Here is a 14,759-nt window from a genome sequence, read left to right on the forward strand (position 1 = left end):
TCAAAATATAGCAATAGAATACCTACTGCACTGGGTTCATATTTATTTTATATATGAAACACTGGATTTATTTTTATTGTTATGAAGATGATACCCATTTATTGTTAATCGGTGAAAGCAGATCATATCCCTAGCCCTATATGAATGGGGTTACTGTGGTCTCCAGTAACCCAGTATTGCAGTCATTTAAAAAAAAAACTTAGGACTGCCTTATTTCATCTATGCAATATTGCTAAAATAAGAAACTTCTTGGGTCATTTCAAATAGAATAAGAAGGTCCCTAAATGACTCAAGTGACCTATCTGAGTATCTGTGTGGTGGACATATTAAGAATTGTTTGCTCTGTTCAGTTCCAAAGGAAAAGAAGCTTCAGTGCTTCCTTTATTAATTTATTACTTTAGCAAAGGATGCACTGTGATCATACTTGAAACTATGAAATAAGAGGAGAAAATGCTGTCCCATAATTGATAATGTCAGACCAGCTGAGCATTCATGAAAACAAATGATTGGACGGTGGCGCAAAGTAGCACAGATTATTCGAACATTAACTGTAACTCCATATTCAAATTCCTTCCATAACGTGCTAAATGATATAAAAATTTTAAAAACAATATGTTAAATTAATGCTGCTGTAATAAAAGCTGCTTGTTGTCAAGTTGTTGTCTTGCATTAACAAGATTGATGTAAGATTTCTAAAATAAGATTAAGATATTTATTAACTGATCAAAGTGTGTTTAAGGCTCAGTATAATACAGTTTGTATCCTCATAAATGCATTTTTGCTTCAGATTAGCTGAGATAAGAGATAAATCAAGAGAAGTTTTGAGCCATAATTTAAGGAGAAATAAAATCCAGCCCGTACACGTCAGTAATAACCAGCATTCTGGCATTAGCAGCAAAAATTACTGAATAAAACTCCAGCAGACCCGATAAAGATACGGAAGAGAAAGCGCTCTCTCTGTCTCTCTCAGTGAGGTCATTCAGATCAAGATAGAATCGTTATGTTTTTAATAGAGAGGTAAACCCTTCTCATACAAACTGCTGGGCACTGAGCACTGAGACTCTGGTCGAGCTCAAGATTTGTCACGAGGGGAGCAGCATTATTACAAACTAAGCCACCAAATAAACCTTACAGGCTGACGTGTGCAAAGTGTAGAAGAGGACCAAAAAAATTTTAGCGTCAGCTCATGAGTCTGCTGTTTGTTAATGAAGAAATTTATACTGTGCCTGTCTGACTGGTTATGAATTGGTGCTATAAAAATTAAAAGAACATCTTATGACAGTCATGCCAGCAAACGTACAGCTGGTTCCACTCAAATGTGTAACAATTCTGAATATTTTTTCAAACAGGGCAAAGGAAATAACAAAATGTGCAGAAGAAAAAAAAATTATTTCCAACTTGTTGGGTTTTTGCTGTGCAGCAGAAGAAATTCATTTGACACAGAGATAAATATAATATACATATATTATACACAACATACAGCCAGACATACAGATACTGATATGAAACAGAAAAGATTATTTTATTTTTCATTTTTTCATAAAGTTTATATTTGTAGTATTTCCAGTATCTAGTGTACAGAGTTATGATTCATTTGTGTTTCTACATCATATTTTAAGTACATACTACATTTGAACGACTGTATTATTTCAAAGCAATGTTAATATTGAGTAGATTATCCTAGTAAGGCAGTATTGATATGTTATTGTTCCCCCCATGCCCCAACAACAAATGTGAGCAGATATTCACACTACTAAATCAACATCTCAGTAGAAACTTCTGGATCATTTTGAATTTTATTAGCATCATGACTAAAATAAAGGCATTACTGAAAACAGCATTTTTGTTATTTGATTTGTATTGTGTAAAGTTCTTTAAAATAACAACACAGTAGCTGTGAAAAAAGAACAAGTTCTTACCTTGTACTTCTATTATGTAGAACAAAAGTAGCGCAAACAAGACTACACCACAAGTCATGATTCTCTCAAATGATCAATGAGGAAGCAGCATAACGTTTTGAAACCAGACTTCCTGTCAGCTTCTCTTTCCTTTTTTGGGTTGGTTTAATGTTTATTTGTTTTTAGTTTTTATTAAAAAAGTTTCAGTGAGAAATAAATAGTTTAAAGAGGCTTTTCCGTTATAATTGTTAACAAGATGAGCAATGAAAGGGTTATTTTCAGTGTTGTAAGCAATACAAATGTATATTTGGCACGTGTCAGTGCTTGAAATGACATCAAAGAGAGACAAAGACATCCAACTAGACACCCACCCCCTTTATGACTGAACCAAAGAAAAATGATCATGTTAGCCAAGCTGCGTTTGGTAGATGTGTTACAAATCTGTAAACATGCTGATAAATTTATGTTAGGGTTTCAGTAGGATGCAGCTGAGGTTAACATAGTATCAGTAAGACTTAAACCTCAATTGCAGTTTCATTTGAAGTCTTCCAGTCTAAACAGATGGTTCCACATGAGCATATAGCTAATACCTATACACAATCATTTTAATTATGTATATCAGAGGCAAGAAACGCTGTTTAGTAGTATGTGGATTAATAAACTGACTAAAATAAGAGCATATCTGTCACAGCTAATCATATAACTGGAAGACTCACAACAGGCTCAGAGATAAAAATGTTTACAAAAGGCAGGAAAGTACAAAATGAGATGAGAATTCCCTGACAAGCAGCGGAAAGTCCACATGGGGTGAGATTTTTCCAGAAAGAGTGAGAGTCTTCCAGAGATAGTTTCCAGGGTGGTACAAGTTCAAGTGGTTCAAGTGGTGTACAAGAGGAGGATGAAGAAAACCAAAGATAAGAATAAGTCACTAAGCTGGTCTTTAAAGACACTTTACACTCATAGTGTGAAGGAAGTATTACAAAAGGTGTATTTTTCATCCTATTCAGATCCATTAAGCTCATGGATCACTTCATTTGTAACTATTACTATTCCGCATTCTCACATCCCAGCACTCACCTGTGATGTATCCTACTGTTCCACTTTTTGTGTGATTTGTACACTAAAAAAAATAAGGGGATCCAACAAAGTGATCACAGAAGTGTTCAAGGAATAGTAGGCTACTGCTTTTTACATAAAGGAGAGTTCCTTTAATGTTTGTGCATATCTGGACACATTAATATTATTAAAGCTACAGAGACATTCAAAAAACTGTTACAGTCTGATTTGTTAAAAAAAATTAAACATTTGTTTTTTAAAACTAACAATTCAATCATTTTCAGTGTTTGAGTGCTTTTAGTAGACTCAAAATTTAACACACATTCACCTTAACCTTTCAAGATACAAATTTACATCACATACATAAAGTGCTATGTTCTGAAGCAGCAACAGCAGTCACGCATGACAGAAATCATGAAATACAAATACCATTACCAACATACAGGTCATACTGAACACAAAACGTATCAGCTTTGTCTACTTTTCAGTTGTAGTGCTACATTTAATTGAACTATTACAGTACATGTTTGGGTTTTTACCAGGAAATATAAAATATATTACTCATTTAGAGGAAATCGGGGGTGGGGAGGGGTTGCAGGAGGCAGAAAAACTGCTTTTACTCCTGTTTTACTGCAAAAACTCAGAGTCATATGACCTTTGTACATAAATGTTTACATGTAACAGGGTATGTATTTTAAACACACATTTGCATACATTTTAGGCGTATTATACACGGTTCAGTGCTTCTACTTAAGTGGGCGGGTGTTTCCATCTCACTTCGTCATAATAACGTCTCCAAACCCACTCTTTATTCTGCTCTACTTTTGAAAAAAAATGAAAATTAAACACCACTGTCTCACACCTTTTTGTAACTTGGTTAGTGCCCACTGAGATTTCCATCTTCTTTACTTGATTTTTGTATCATTTGTATTGTAGTTTTTTGAGTTAAAACTGTATGTAGTGTATGTGAAGTGAATGGACTTGTGCCGTGATCAGATGTAAAGAGCTGTAGTTATGACGTTATTCCTTCATATGAATACAGTCAAGTGAGTGTATCTATATATATCATACCCAGCAAGCATATGACAATAACATACTCCACATGTTCATACAGTAGTCAGCATTAATCTGTTCTGTTCATCGATATGATGTTTCACTGATTTGCTATTTACACTGAACTTGGCGACGTCTCCTGTTGCTTTTTAAACCTTCTGGTTTAAACTCTTCACACGTTGCTGATGCGAACACTCAGAGGAGAGTCCCTGACCCGACCTCGGTCCTCTCCTCGTTGTTCCCTGTAGCTCTGCTCCAGACGAATCTTCTCTGGATCAGTCACCTCAGGTACAGTCCCCCCTCCATTGCTCTGGTACCCGTGCTGGGGGCTGGATGGCTTAAAAATGGGGGCGGTCTTGGTCTTGGCCACTTTGTCGAAGAAGGCAAAGTCTGCTACATATTTCCCTGAGGGAGACAGGGAAACTACAGGGGGAAATTCGTAGCCCCAGAGGATCTCATCTGGCAGGTAGGAGGTGCGAACCTGACAGGTGGCGGAGGTTGGCTCCACGGTGGCGCTCATGATCACCAGCAACTCAAAGTCAGCCAATTCTGGGTCAGTCCAGCCACCACCTGAAGAAGGTACATACAATGGAAAGAAATGTCACATTAAAGTTAAAGACCAAGAATATCCTTAGGGCAAAATGGATGAAAGAAAGTTATAAGAATATTTCACTTAAAGACTTACAGTAAAGGGTTTTTAACCACTAGTAGTGCTCTTAATTTGTGTTATTATGAGCATTTTGTGTGTATCTTCTTTTAATTGGAGATCGTGTATAGGAATTTCAGGAGCGGGACCACGCCTCTAAAAATGCTCCTTCTGGTTGTCATCTCTATGGGTTCCCCCAGTTCTGCAAGCTGTTCAATCTCGTTTACGTGCCCCACCCTCCCTCCCTCCTTGTTTTCGATTCTTATCTTCTTCACTTCTATTTAGTACATGGAGATCTGCCAGGCCCGGGAGCCATCGGCAGTCCCCTTCGAGGCCTTCCCCAAACCGCAGCTCAATTCATGTCCAAGCATCACCTTTACCTACTAAAACGCTGTCAAACCTAAAATGAGGACGTTGGCCCAGCTAGTGAATCTTTATGCAGATGAAAACACGCGTCAAAAACAAGTGTCCATGCAGATAAAGAAGTAATGGAAACAGAACTGTCATCAGCTTTACAGCCATTTAATTACTGGAAGGACATCACCCATGGTCTGGTTGGGAATCAGAGACCATGTTGTTTCATTTCACATTTATTTTTTTCAGATGAAGAACTGAGACAGTTTTGTTGCGTTTTCAGTGAAACAAAACTAAGAAAACTGTCTCTGCTGGAAGTACTGTTAAAATTCTCCAAATGATCATCTGTTTTTAAAAAGCTGGGTTTATTTAGGCTCTATTTAATAGGTGATCAATAAATAACTATAATGTGGCTCATGAACTAAAATGAGTGTGAGACCCCTGAAGAATGTGACATATTTATTTATTAACCTTTATTTAACCAGGAAGAACCCATTGAGATTAAAAACCTCTTTTTCAAGGGAGACCTGGCCAAGATAGGCAGCAGCAGATGTCTCACAGTTACAGAAATTACTCAAACACAGGCAGCAACAACACACATGCAACAATAAGTGAAAGAATACAAAAAAATAAAAAAGTCAGTTAAAATGACAATCAATCTAATTGAAACAGTTGCATGTTATGGACTTGGCCTCAAGGATTCGTAGTTTAGATTTAAAATCACTTAATGAAATGAATTCAGTCATATTTACTACATTAACAAATACAGCATCAAGCAACATGTAAAACATTAAGCTAGTGGCTTCATTTTTTAAAGTCTTTTTTTAATCTTTTGACTTCACAACCAAAAAGAGGAAATTTATTTCTGCATGAATTCAATTTTTGTAAACCTAGTCATGACATTTCTCAGAAACTGAAGCTATTTTTAACAGTTCATTACTAGGCTTATTAACTAACTACAATTTGTGGAAAGCAGGCCTATTGTTAAATTCTCCACATACACCAGAAAGGGAGGAATGAGGGATGATGTTTTTCTCTATAACACAAGTGTTGCTGAAAGCATTTGCCTTTTCCTACCAGCACCTTGGAAGGAGGTAAAATTATGCTAGAAACCTTCAGGGTCAGATGTTTGTATGACAGAGGAATGAGACACAAAGGTCAAAGAAATCATTCTGATGCAGTTTGTGACCCCCCCAGTCTACTGCTCTCATCGCTAAACTTACCCTTGGCTGCCCAAGCTCTCAAGGGACTGTTGTCATCGATGACATGGTAGAAGGTAAGGGGCAGGATGAGGAAGGGGCTGTCACTGGAAGTGTCCACTTGGAAGGGGACATTTCTCTGATCCAGACGAACCGTCTCCCCTTCCTTGGTCAGAGACGTCTGGAGCAGTTTTCCAGTCACCTGATAGGAATATTGTGCACATGTTGCTTTAGCTCAACTGGTTCCCAGTTTGACAAATTTCTCATTCACACTAATCTATGACCTCTAAACCTATTTTTATTGTCTAGTCTTTACAAGTATGGAGTGTGTTACGGCTGTTGTCGTGGGCTGGGGTTCTGACATGTAAATGTGAGTTCGCAGGTGTGCCTCCAGGAGTGGTGGATCCTGAAGATGGTGTGCCTGGATTGGATGATGATCTGGAGGCGGGGTATAAGACGACGCGGTTGAGGATGGCAATCCATCCATCCTCGGTTTTACCCTCAACCAGCTGGGGTTGCGACATGCCCTGTGTTGTTTTGTGAATCCAGCAGGAAGTAGGGGTGGGACCGCCTTTGCAGTTGGGCACAGTTTTCGCATGTTTTGTTAGTCAGGGAAGTAAGTGATTGTTGTTTGGTCATGTTTCTTTGGGGCTAGGCAAGCAGTCGCTCCTCTGAGTTAGTGTCCTTTTGTTTGTTATTTTGGCGTGGGTCCACCCCGAAGCCTGAGTGTCTCCTGTGAAACCCATTTTTGTTTTGTTCTTGTAAATAAACCATCTCTTATTTTAACTTATGGTGTGATGTGCTGCTTGGGGTCGAACTGGGGGTGGATCATTCCTCTTGTTGCGGTCGGGTCCGCTAGACCGGCCGTAACAAGTGGAATTTTTCCCAGCTACTGTATACTTAAAGTATCTGCATGCATACTTGCCTGACACCCAATCAGGAGACTTTTGCGCATGTTGGCCACCCGGATCATGAGGCAGGGGCGGCCCTCGTGGGCGGACACCACAGCATGTTGGCTAAACTTCACTGTCTCACCGCGCTTCTTTGGCCGGGCAACCTGATCAGGAGGAACTTGGTCAGAGTCATCTTTGTTAATGATTATTAAGTAAACCTGCAGCTCACATGTACACTGCAGTGTTGTTTTAGTCAAGACAACTTCTGCTTTTTTTCTTTTTTTTTTATGTTTTCAAAACACAAATTAAGGCCTGCACGGCTTTGTTGATACAAGGCACTTGTCTCTTTTCATTGCATCTTACATGGATATTTCATGTATTGGCTACCTTGGCCAGAAAGGTACCGGTGATGAAGATTTCCATGAGCATGGTGATAACCAGTTGAACTATGAGAAGGATTATGGCAGCTGGACATTCCTCAGTGATGCAGCGAAAACCGTATCCAATGGTTGTTTGGGACTCCAGGGAGAAGAGGAAAGCCCCCGTTAGCGTCTGCATCTGCATCACACAGGGCGTGTGGTTTGATGGAGGGTCAAACTCTGGAGGAACATGTTTAAAAAAGCATCAAAAGCTCTTTTAAGTAATTCTAAAATATAAAAATAAACACTTTTGTTATTATTTGCTTTTTAGTTTTATACACATTATTATGGAACAACAGACCAGAATATTTAAAGTCTGGCTAAAAAAGGGATTTTGCTATTAAACACACTGTCTGCTGAGACACGAGTAACAACAGCGGAAGAGGGGGAGAGGCATGTGTTAACGAAAACTAAGATAGAATAAAGATATGATGTAGTTGCCAGATTATAGCTAAAACTTCACTTTAACCGCAAGATAAGTTCAGTAAAAAAAAGAAACAACAGCCTCTGCATCTCTTTACAAGCCTCCTATAACATTCACCCTCACTGCATATGCATCCTGGTTAGCACAAAAAGTAAGGAAATTAGTTAGTTGTTTTTTGTTTTTTATTTAACAATGCTTCTTGGCAATAGATCTGTTGGAAAGCCTCTTAAATGATCCCATATTTGTAAGTAAAATGCATTATTAAATGCATGATTACATTTAAATTTGAACAAATAACAAAATATAGAGCAATTAAACTGAATAGCACTGGCAGCTTTAAGACAGGAGAAGGCATGATGACATCACCCCTGTCCTAGCTAACTTACACTGGCTCCCCGTTAAATACCGTATTGATTTTAAAATACTTTTGCTTACTCTTAAAACTCAAAATAACCGGGCGCCTAGCTACCTAACTGGTCTCTTCGACTTGTATAACCCTAAGACAGTACTATGATCGTCTAGCCAACTGTTATTAGTGCAACCAAGGTCTTGATTAAAGACCAGAGGTGACCCTGCCTTTGCTATTGCCGACCCTAGACTCTGGAACAATCTCCCAGTCGATGTCCGCACAGCTGAGTCCATTCAATTGTTCGCCAAAAAAACCCAGTTGTTTAACTTGGCTTTTGAAGCAAATTAGTTTGACTTTGACCCGCTGCATTGCACTATGTAATTGTATTGTTCGTACCTTGTTTTACCTGTCATGCTCTGCCCCTAATTTTATCTGCACTGCGGTACAATTGTGAAACAGTTTGATGTACTCCGGTCTTTTAAAATGTGCTATAGAAATAAATTTGATTTCATTTAGTTTGAACAGGAGATCTTGTTGGCTCCACTTTCCCTTATAGTCACTGCTTTAGTCAAGGTTATATTCACTATTATGGTTGTTTTCACACTTGTCTGTAGTCTCTTTGTTTTGGTGTGAAGAAGGCAATGAGATCTGTTTCACACTTCTTCTTGCATTGCTCAGTTGCACATACATTGAGGTTGAATGTCCTAAACAGACATGACTGAGGTTTTGCAAGAAGTCATGATGCATAAAGCGCAATGAACACCTGAAGTCTGGGAAGCTTCTTAGCAAACACTCCTGTTTCAGTTTATGCAATGACTGTGTGCATTCGGTTTGAATGGGTTTGAATTCACACACACAGCACAACGGTTTTTCGCTTTTTAAAAGAAGTCAGCAGGAAGTCTAAGTATTAAACTGTCAGTGGTTGACAACTAGAAACACTTGAATAGTTAGATATTTTTGCACTGACCTGCAGGTTTTAGTGTTTCTCAAATGTATAAATAATTTGGGGTTTTAAAGTCAGCACTGACATTTTTTCAGACATTTCCTGTATTCGACCCATAATAAACCACAAACCTGCGCAGGAAGATTAGGTACTTTTTGTGCAGATGACTTGAAGTCAAAACTGGAAACTTTCTGTATGATTCAGTTACTAATTATGTAACTGAAAAACACTTTTCAGGTGTAATAGTGAATGATTGTTAATGTCAGTTGAAACTTTTAACTGAAAACCCGCTTGTAGATCGCTTAGAATGACTCCATGTGCCAAACTCAAGGCCGGGGAGGCGTGTCAGTGTGAACCTATGACCTGATCTTTGCTCTTTTAAATTTCTCCCTGCTTTCTCACCAAGAAGGTCTCCATGGACCAGTGCAACCAGGTACCACAGCACCCCGAACACGAACCAGGTCCCTGCAAAAGTGGCAGTGAACAGGAAGAACTTGTAGCGCCACTGCATGTCCAGAAATGTTGTCCAGAGGTCACGCATGTACAGAGCACTCCGTCCGCTGACATGCTCGATGCGCACGTTGCTTCGCCCATCTTTGGACAGGACACGTCTCCTCTTCCTCAGAGACCCTCCCCCACTAGATATGCCACCACCAAGTAAAGGTTTTAAGACATCTGTCTGTGTCTGCGAGTGGCAAACTTTATGTGGAGAGGAGCTACGAGAGGAAGGAGGTGTGGCAGATGTCATCTGGGAAATAGAAAAAAATGGAATACAATGTTTTTATTGGTCATTTGTCTGACACAAAGTACACATTCTCATCCTGGAGTGCAAAATATGTTATGCTTTAAAATATACAGGATCTACACAATCCTTGTTAGGGGTCTGCAGGTATAAGCTGTGGTGTAAGCTGCAGGAAACCTTTGCATTTTGTGGTTTTGTGCTTTTTGTAGGCACAAAGTTAATTGGTTGGATTTCAAAAAAAGCTCATGATTTGAGCTCCTTCAGAACAGTAAGCCTGCTAGCTGAAAAAAGGCAAGCTGAGTGTGACATCCGACACATCTATGTCACATTTAAGCTGAGCCAATCTGATAACAGTGGCTTCCTGTGTACAGACTTTACACACTTCCCACTATAACTAACTGCAGCTGTTAGTAACTTCCCTGCAGATATCTGCTCTCACATTAACACATTTAAACTACATGTCTAATATGTGTTTGTTTCAGCCTGGTAATAATTTTAATAACAGAATAACAAAGATGAAAGGTCATGCAGACCCACACATGTTGTTGTGGGAAATTCTTTAGCTGGTGAAACTTTTCTGGGAGTTCACTCAGACAGGAATCCTCTCTGGTCATGAGTCACTCTCCAACAGAAACTGATTGAATGTAATAATAGTTTGAGGAATTTACTAAAATTCACTGTGTTAATATTAGAACACCACATATTCAGTGAGCAGTTCTGACAGAAGAATAAATAAATACACATATTAACATGTACCATATATTTCATTTCCAATATCATGGCTCAAGGAAAGTTTTCTGAAGCATGAATATTTTAGCAGCAATGAGAAGTGCCACCCTGCCAACAGTTTAGAGGCAGCAAATCAAGGATTATGAGAACGCAAGGCCAGTGCCATCTGGCTGTTCTTATAGTATGGATGAGTTAGACTGTGTAAACCCTAAAAATATAAAACAGATAACACCATTAAAAAAATGTGAGAAATAAAAGAAGAAACCCTTAGAGGGCAAGTTAACACTAACACATTTTAAATGTCTGTACCCTGCCCATTATTTCCGTAAATAGGCATTCTTGGTGTTTGGAAATTTACTGAAATATAGTCATGAAGAAGTGACACATGCCGTCACTGTGTGACCCAAAAGGGGTGCTTTGTTCTTCTTTTGATTGCGATCTTTGAAACTAAAACCTGAAACAGGAAGAACAAACATTTCTTCACGTTTCAAAACTTATTGGGTTTCAGCTTCATGTGTTGTGTCACATAGAAGATAGAGAACTCTCCTCTTGTGTAAATCATTTCTTTAGAATAGTCTGTACATGTTTTTCAGGTAAGGTGGGCTGCTTGGTGCTTTTTATGGTGGTTAAACGGTAGAGTGAGTCATTAAAATGTGGTTTCAAAAAGTAAATTTCAGTGACTAAGTATAGTTACGCATGGAAGTCATACATTATCTCACCATGTCGTGCCTGTGACTCGCTAGCTGTAAACTACTAACGAAAAAAGCAAACTAACAAACATGTGACCAGTGATGGAAAGATAAACTACACACACAAGTATGTAGCATGCTTCAGACAAGAATAACACTCGCTGTATGTCCTCAAATAGTAAAATGTCACACAGCATTTTGACAGATATTTCTGACTCGTAGATGCTAACTCCTTTAGCATATTATTTGAAATGCATGCATTTCTTCAGACTGACAGCATCTCCATCACTGTCAGCTGTCAGCTCCACTTTGTGTCAGTTAACATGATGGTGAATGCTAAAGAGGAGAGACTTGGTATTAGAGGAAGTACAAGCTCACACATCTGTTAGTGTGGTTAGATCTTTCTTAAGACCAGGTTTGGGCGATGTATACTTGATGTGAAAAACAGGAAGAGAAACAGCTGCTAATCAATGTTTAGTCCCATATTTGGACTAACCCTCATCTAAAACAAAAGACCTGTCTATTTCTGTCTTTCGAAAGACAAATTGAATTTCAAATGTCCCCGTGATCTGATAGCAAGTATTTCAGTTTTTCAGTTTTTACATTTTGGTATGTTTGCATGAATATGTAGATGAAAGAATATTTAGATACAGGTCATGTCAGACAGCTAGCTCCTGCATAATTTGACATGCTCACTTACGTTCAACAAATGATGGAGGTCAAGTGAGAGAATAGCCCACAAAACAGGGAGATAAGGAAGAGGAAGGTGAAAAGAAAGAAAGAAAGAAGACAGTAATTAGGATGCATTCATTGACGCAACAGACAACCCACACAGAGACTCATTTGTGATCCAAAGGACAGAGAAGAAACTTGAAAGAGTCAATTAAGGTCAAAATCTTTGTTGGAAACTCAGACGTTTATCAAGATAAAGTTTATTTAAAAAGCTTACTGTTGATTCTGATCAGGGAGACCTTTAGTGGACAAAGAGTGAACTTCTGACTGGAAACCAGAGACAGCAAGAGACAGTGAGAGATGGATAGGGAAAGGGCCAGTTCAGCTTTCTGTGTGCTTTGGCCTTGTTCAGCCTGAGACTTGACTCCTGTGAAGTCTTTTCTCGGGTGTTTTACACTCTGGATCCTCAGAAGATCACTCTGTGAGAACTTCGCACGCTCATTAAAGCAGAATGTAAAACTCTCCTTTTCATGTAAAAGGATATAAAAGCTCTCTAGTCTTCATGGTCCTCTCAGGCCAAAAAGTAAGTGGGCACCTGTTAACATGATAATTTGTGATTACTGGGAATCTTATTTCAGCTTCCTGATTGTTGATAAAATTTTGGAGCCTGGCTTCAGGGATTTGATCCCACTCAATGACAGAAGCATCGGTGAGCTCCAAACGTATATTAGTGGTGGAAGTAATACTCAGATGTATAAGTAAGAAGAAGTCCTGCAATGCAACTGAAATCTTTTGTAATAAAATTGTGTTTATTATGTTCTGCATATAATGATCAGTGTGACAGACATATTACTAAAAAAACTGTGAATTTGTGGCTTAACGGCATTTTATTCTTGCAGCTAGTCAAACTGACACTATTTTCAGCTGCATTTACACTGTTTTTCTAAAGCAGTTGTTTATTTCTGACAGACTAGCTTCCTCCAAAAATGACAATGTAAATTACTCGTGCAAGCATAAGTTGGGCAAGCTTCAGCTGTCTTGCAAATGAGGTCTAGTGTACCATGGTAATCACCATCACATCACACAAACAACAAGGCAAAGTTTTGAGGGGTTTTCTCCATAAAAGGAATTGATGGCAAGAGTGCCAAACTGAATCTGAAAGCAAAACTTTAAACCTCATTCAAGATTCTCACCCTTCATAATGCTGCTGTGCTGGGGACTGTTTTTCTGTCTCCTATGTTTCACTTTAGAGGCACTTACATGTGTCATCTTCATAGCATAAATGAAAATTATCATTTACTTGAAAAGGTATAGGAGAGAAAAACAAACAACTCTTACTTTCTCTCCTTTTTCTAAATAACAGATTTTGCCCCTAAAAAATTTGAGCGAAATAAAATTAATTTATATAAACAGTTCAGAGATGAAAAATCGCTTTGCTGAAATTTGTAACAATTCACATCTGCAACAAGACAACAGGCCTAGAGATGCTTTTGAGGAAGTTTGCACGCAAACGAGTTTAGAAACACTTTTCTTACTCGTCTGCAATGTCAAATAAATTTTCGGTGAACTGCATGTAAGTGCGGTAAAGGACTTAATTATTATACACTGTCACGGTCCAGCCTGCAGCCAGCATCTGTGCCAAAGGCATTAGATAGGGCTGAGGTCAGGGTTTTTGATAAATTCTAAACTGCAAACATTTTTTTACTTTTTTGCACAGATGTGAAAATATTATTCATCATTCTCATCTCTAGACCAGGTGTGTCCATATACTTTTGCCTCGTAGCATAAATCAAAAATAGCTCCTTTGCTGATTGTGGATTACATAACCGATCAGCTTTAATTACATCACACTTTTGTGAGCCATTCAAAGGCTTTGCACTTACAATGGATCAATTGAAAACTTCACTCTTTCAACTCTGCATCACCCTCTTACCCAGCCCTCTCCCTGTCAGCCGCGCACACACGAATACGCTCGCAAATTCCACTACAGCCATGTATCAGATAACTAATAGAGTAAATGAGAGGGAAACTATTAACGAACCTCTCCAGCAGGATGTATTCCATCTCCATGGCAGCGCTACAACTTTACTGTACCTGCAGCCTCAGTGAGACGAATCCAAGAACTCAATCAAAACTTTTGTCTGACAAACAGAGCAGTGGATGTTTTCCTGATCTCCCTCTTTCTCTTTTCCTCTCTCTTCTTCTCCTTTCCTCTTTCTCTCGCCTTCCTTCCTTCCTTCTCTCTATCTCTCTCCCCTCTGTGTACACAGGAATGCTTTGTTGCAAGCTCAGATAAAAGAAACAAAAGGCGCCATTGACAAATACGACTCTGTGCCCATCCATGTGTGTGCGTGTGCGAGAGTGTGTGTGATTATGTGAGAGTAGGATTGAAATTACATGTGTCTTTTATGTGATCGTAGGTGTGTCATTTTGTATGCATGTAAATACAAGTGCACAGCTATGCATGTGTGCCAGTCATGTTGTGTCAGTATAAATACGTCTTCACATTGTGAGGACTCAACGTTTCACTGATGGAAGAAAGGCAAGTCGTCACAACGTAAACACAAATCAGTGCATTTTGGTTGAATTAGGCTTGTAGGTAGGGAAGCTTGTATTAAAGTTTTTTGAGTGAATGAATGAATGAGTGAAAGTCCTGAATGTCCTGTGAAGTGGTGTGTGTGTGTGTGTGTGTG

General features: G+C 38.8%; 1 protein-coding gene across 4 annotated transcripts in view; it reads right to left on the minus strand.

Annotated features, from left to right (window-relative positions):
• Nucleotides 1–14,759, minus strand: part of LOC102305133 (potassium inwardly rectifying channel subfamily J member 10) — a 36,914-nt gene that overhangs the window by 20,609 nt on the left and 1,546 nt on the right. Inside the window, exons 1-6 of one of the 4 annotated variants that reach the window (XM_005918093.3) lie at nucleotides 14,108–14,681; nucleotides 9,637–9,950; nucleotides 7,487–7,698; nucleotides 7,132–7,263; nucleotides 6,231–6,408; nucleotides 1,920–4,577 (exon numbers count right to left, since the gene is read on the minus strand). In XM_005918093.3, the coding sequence (XP_005918155.1) occupies nucleotides 4,180–4,577; nucleotides 6,231–6,408; nucleotides 7,132–7,263; nucleotides 7,487–7,698; nucleotides 9,637–9,950; nucleotides 14,108–14,136 (1,263 nt within the window). In that variant the 5' untranslated portion in view covers nucleotides 14,137–14,681 and the 3' untranslated portion in view covers nucleotides 1,920–4,179. Of the gene's footprint in view, nucleotides 1–1,525; nucleotides 4,578–6,230; nucleotides 6,409–7,131; nucleotides 7,264–7,486; nucleotides 7,699–9,636; nucleotides 9,983–14,107; nucleotides 14,682–14,759 lie in introns of those variants that run through there. The other 3 variants (XM_042219069.1, XM_042219070.1, XM_005918092.3) reach the window with 3 other exon arrangements.

The sequence above is a fragment of the Haplochromis burtoni genome, unplaced genomic scaffold (assembly GCF_018398535.1).
Source record: "Haplochromis burtoni strain Fernald_Lab_line unplaced genomic scaffold, NCSU_Asbu1 Contig_27, whole genome shotgun sequence".
In the NCBI taxonomy this organism is placed as follows: domain Eukaryota; kingdom Metazoa; phylum Chordata; class Actinopteri; order Cichliformes; family Cichlidae; genus Haplochromis; species Haplochromis burtoni.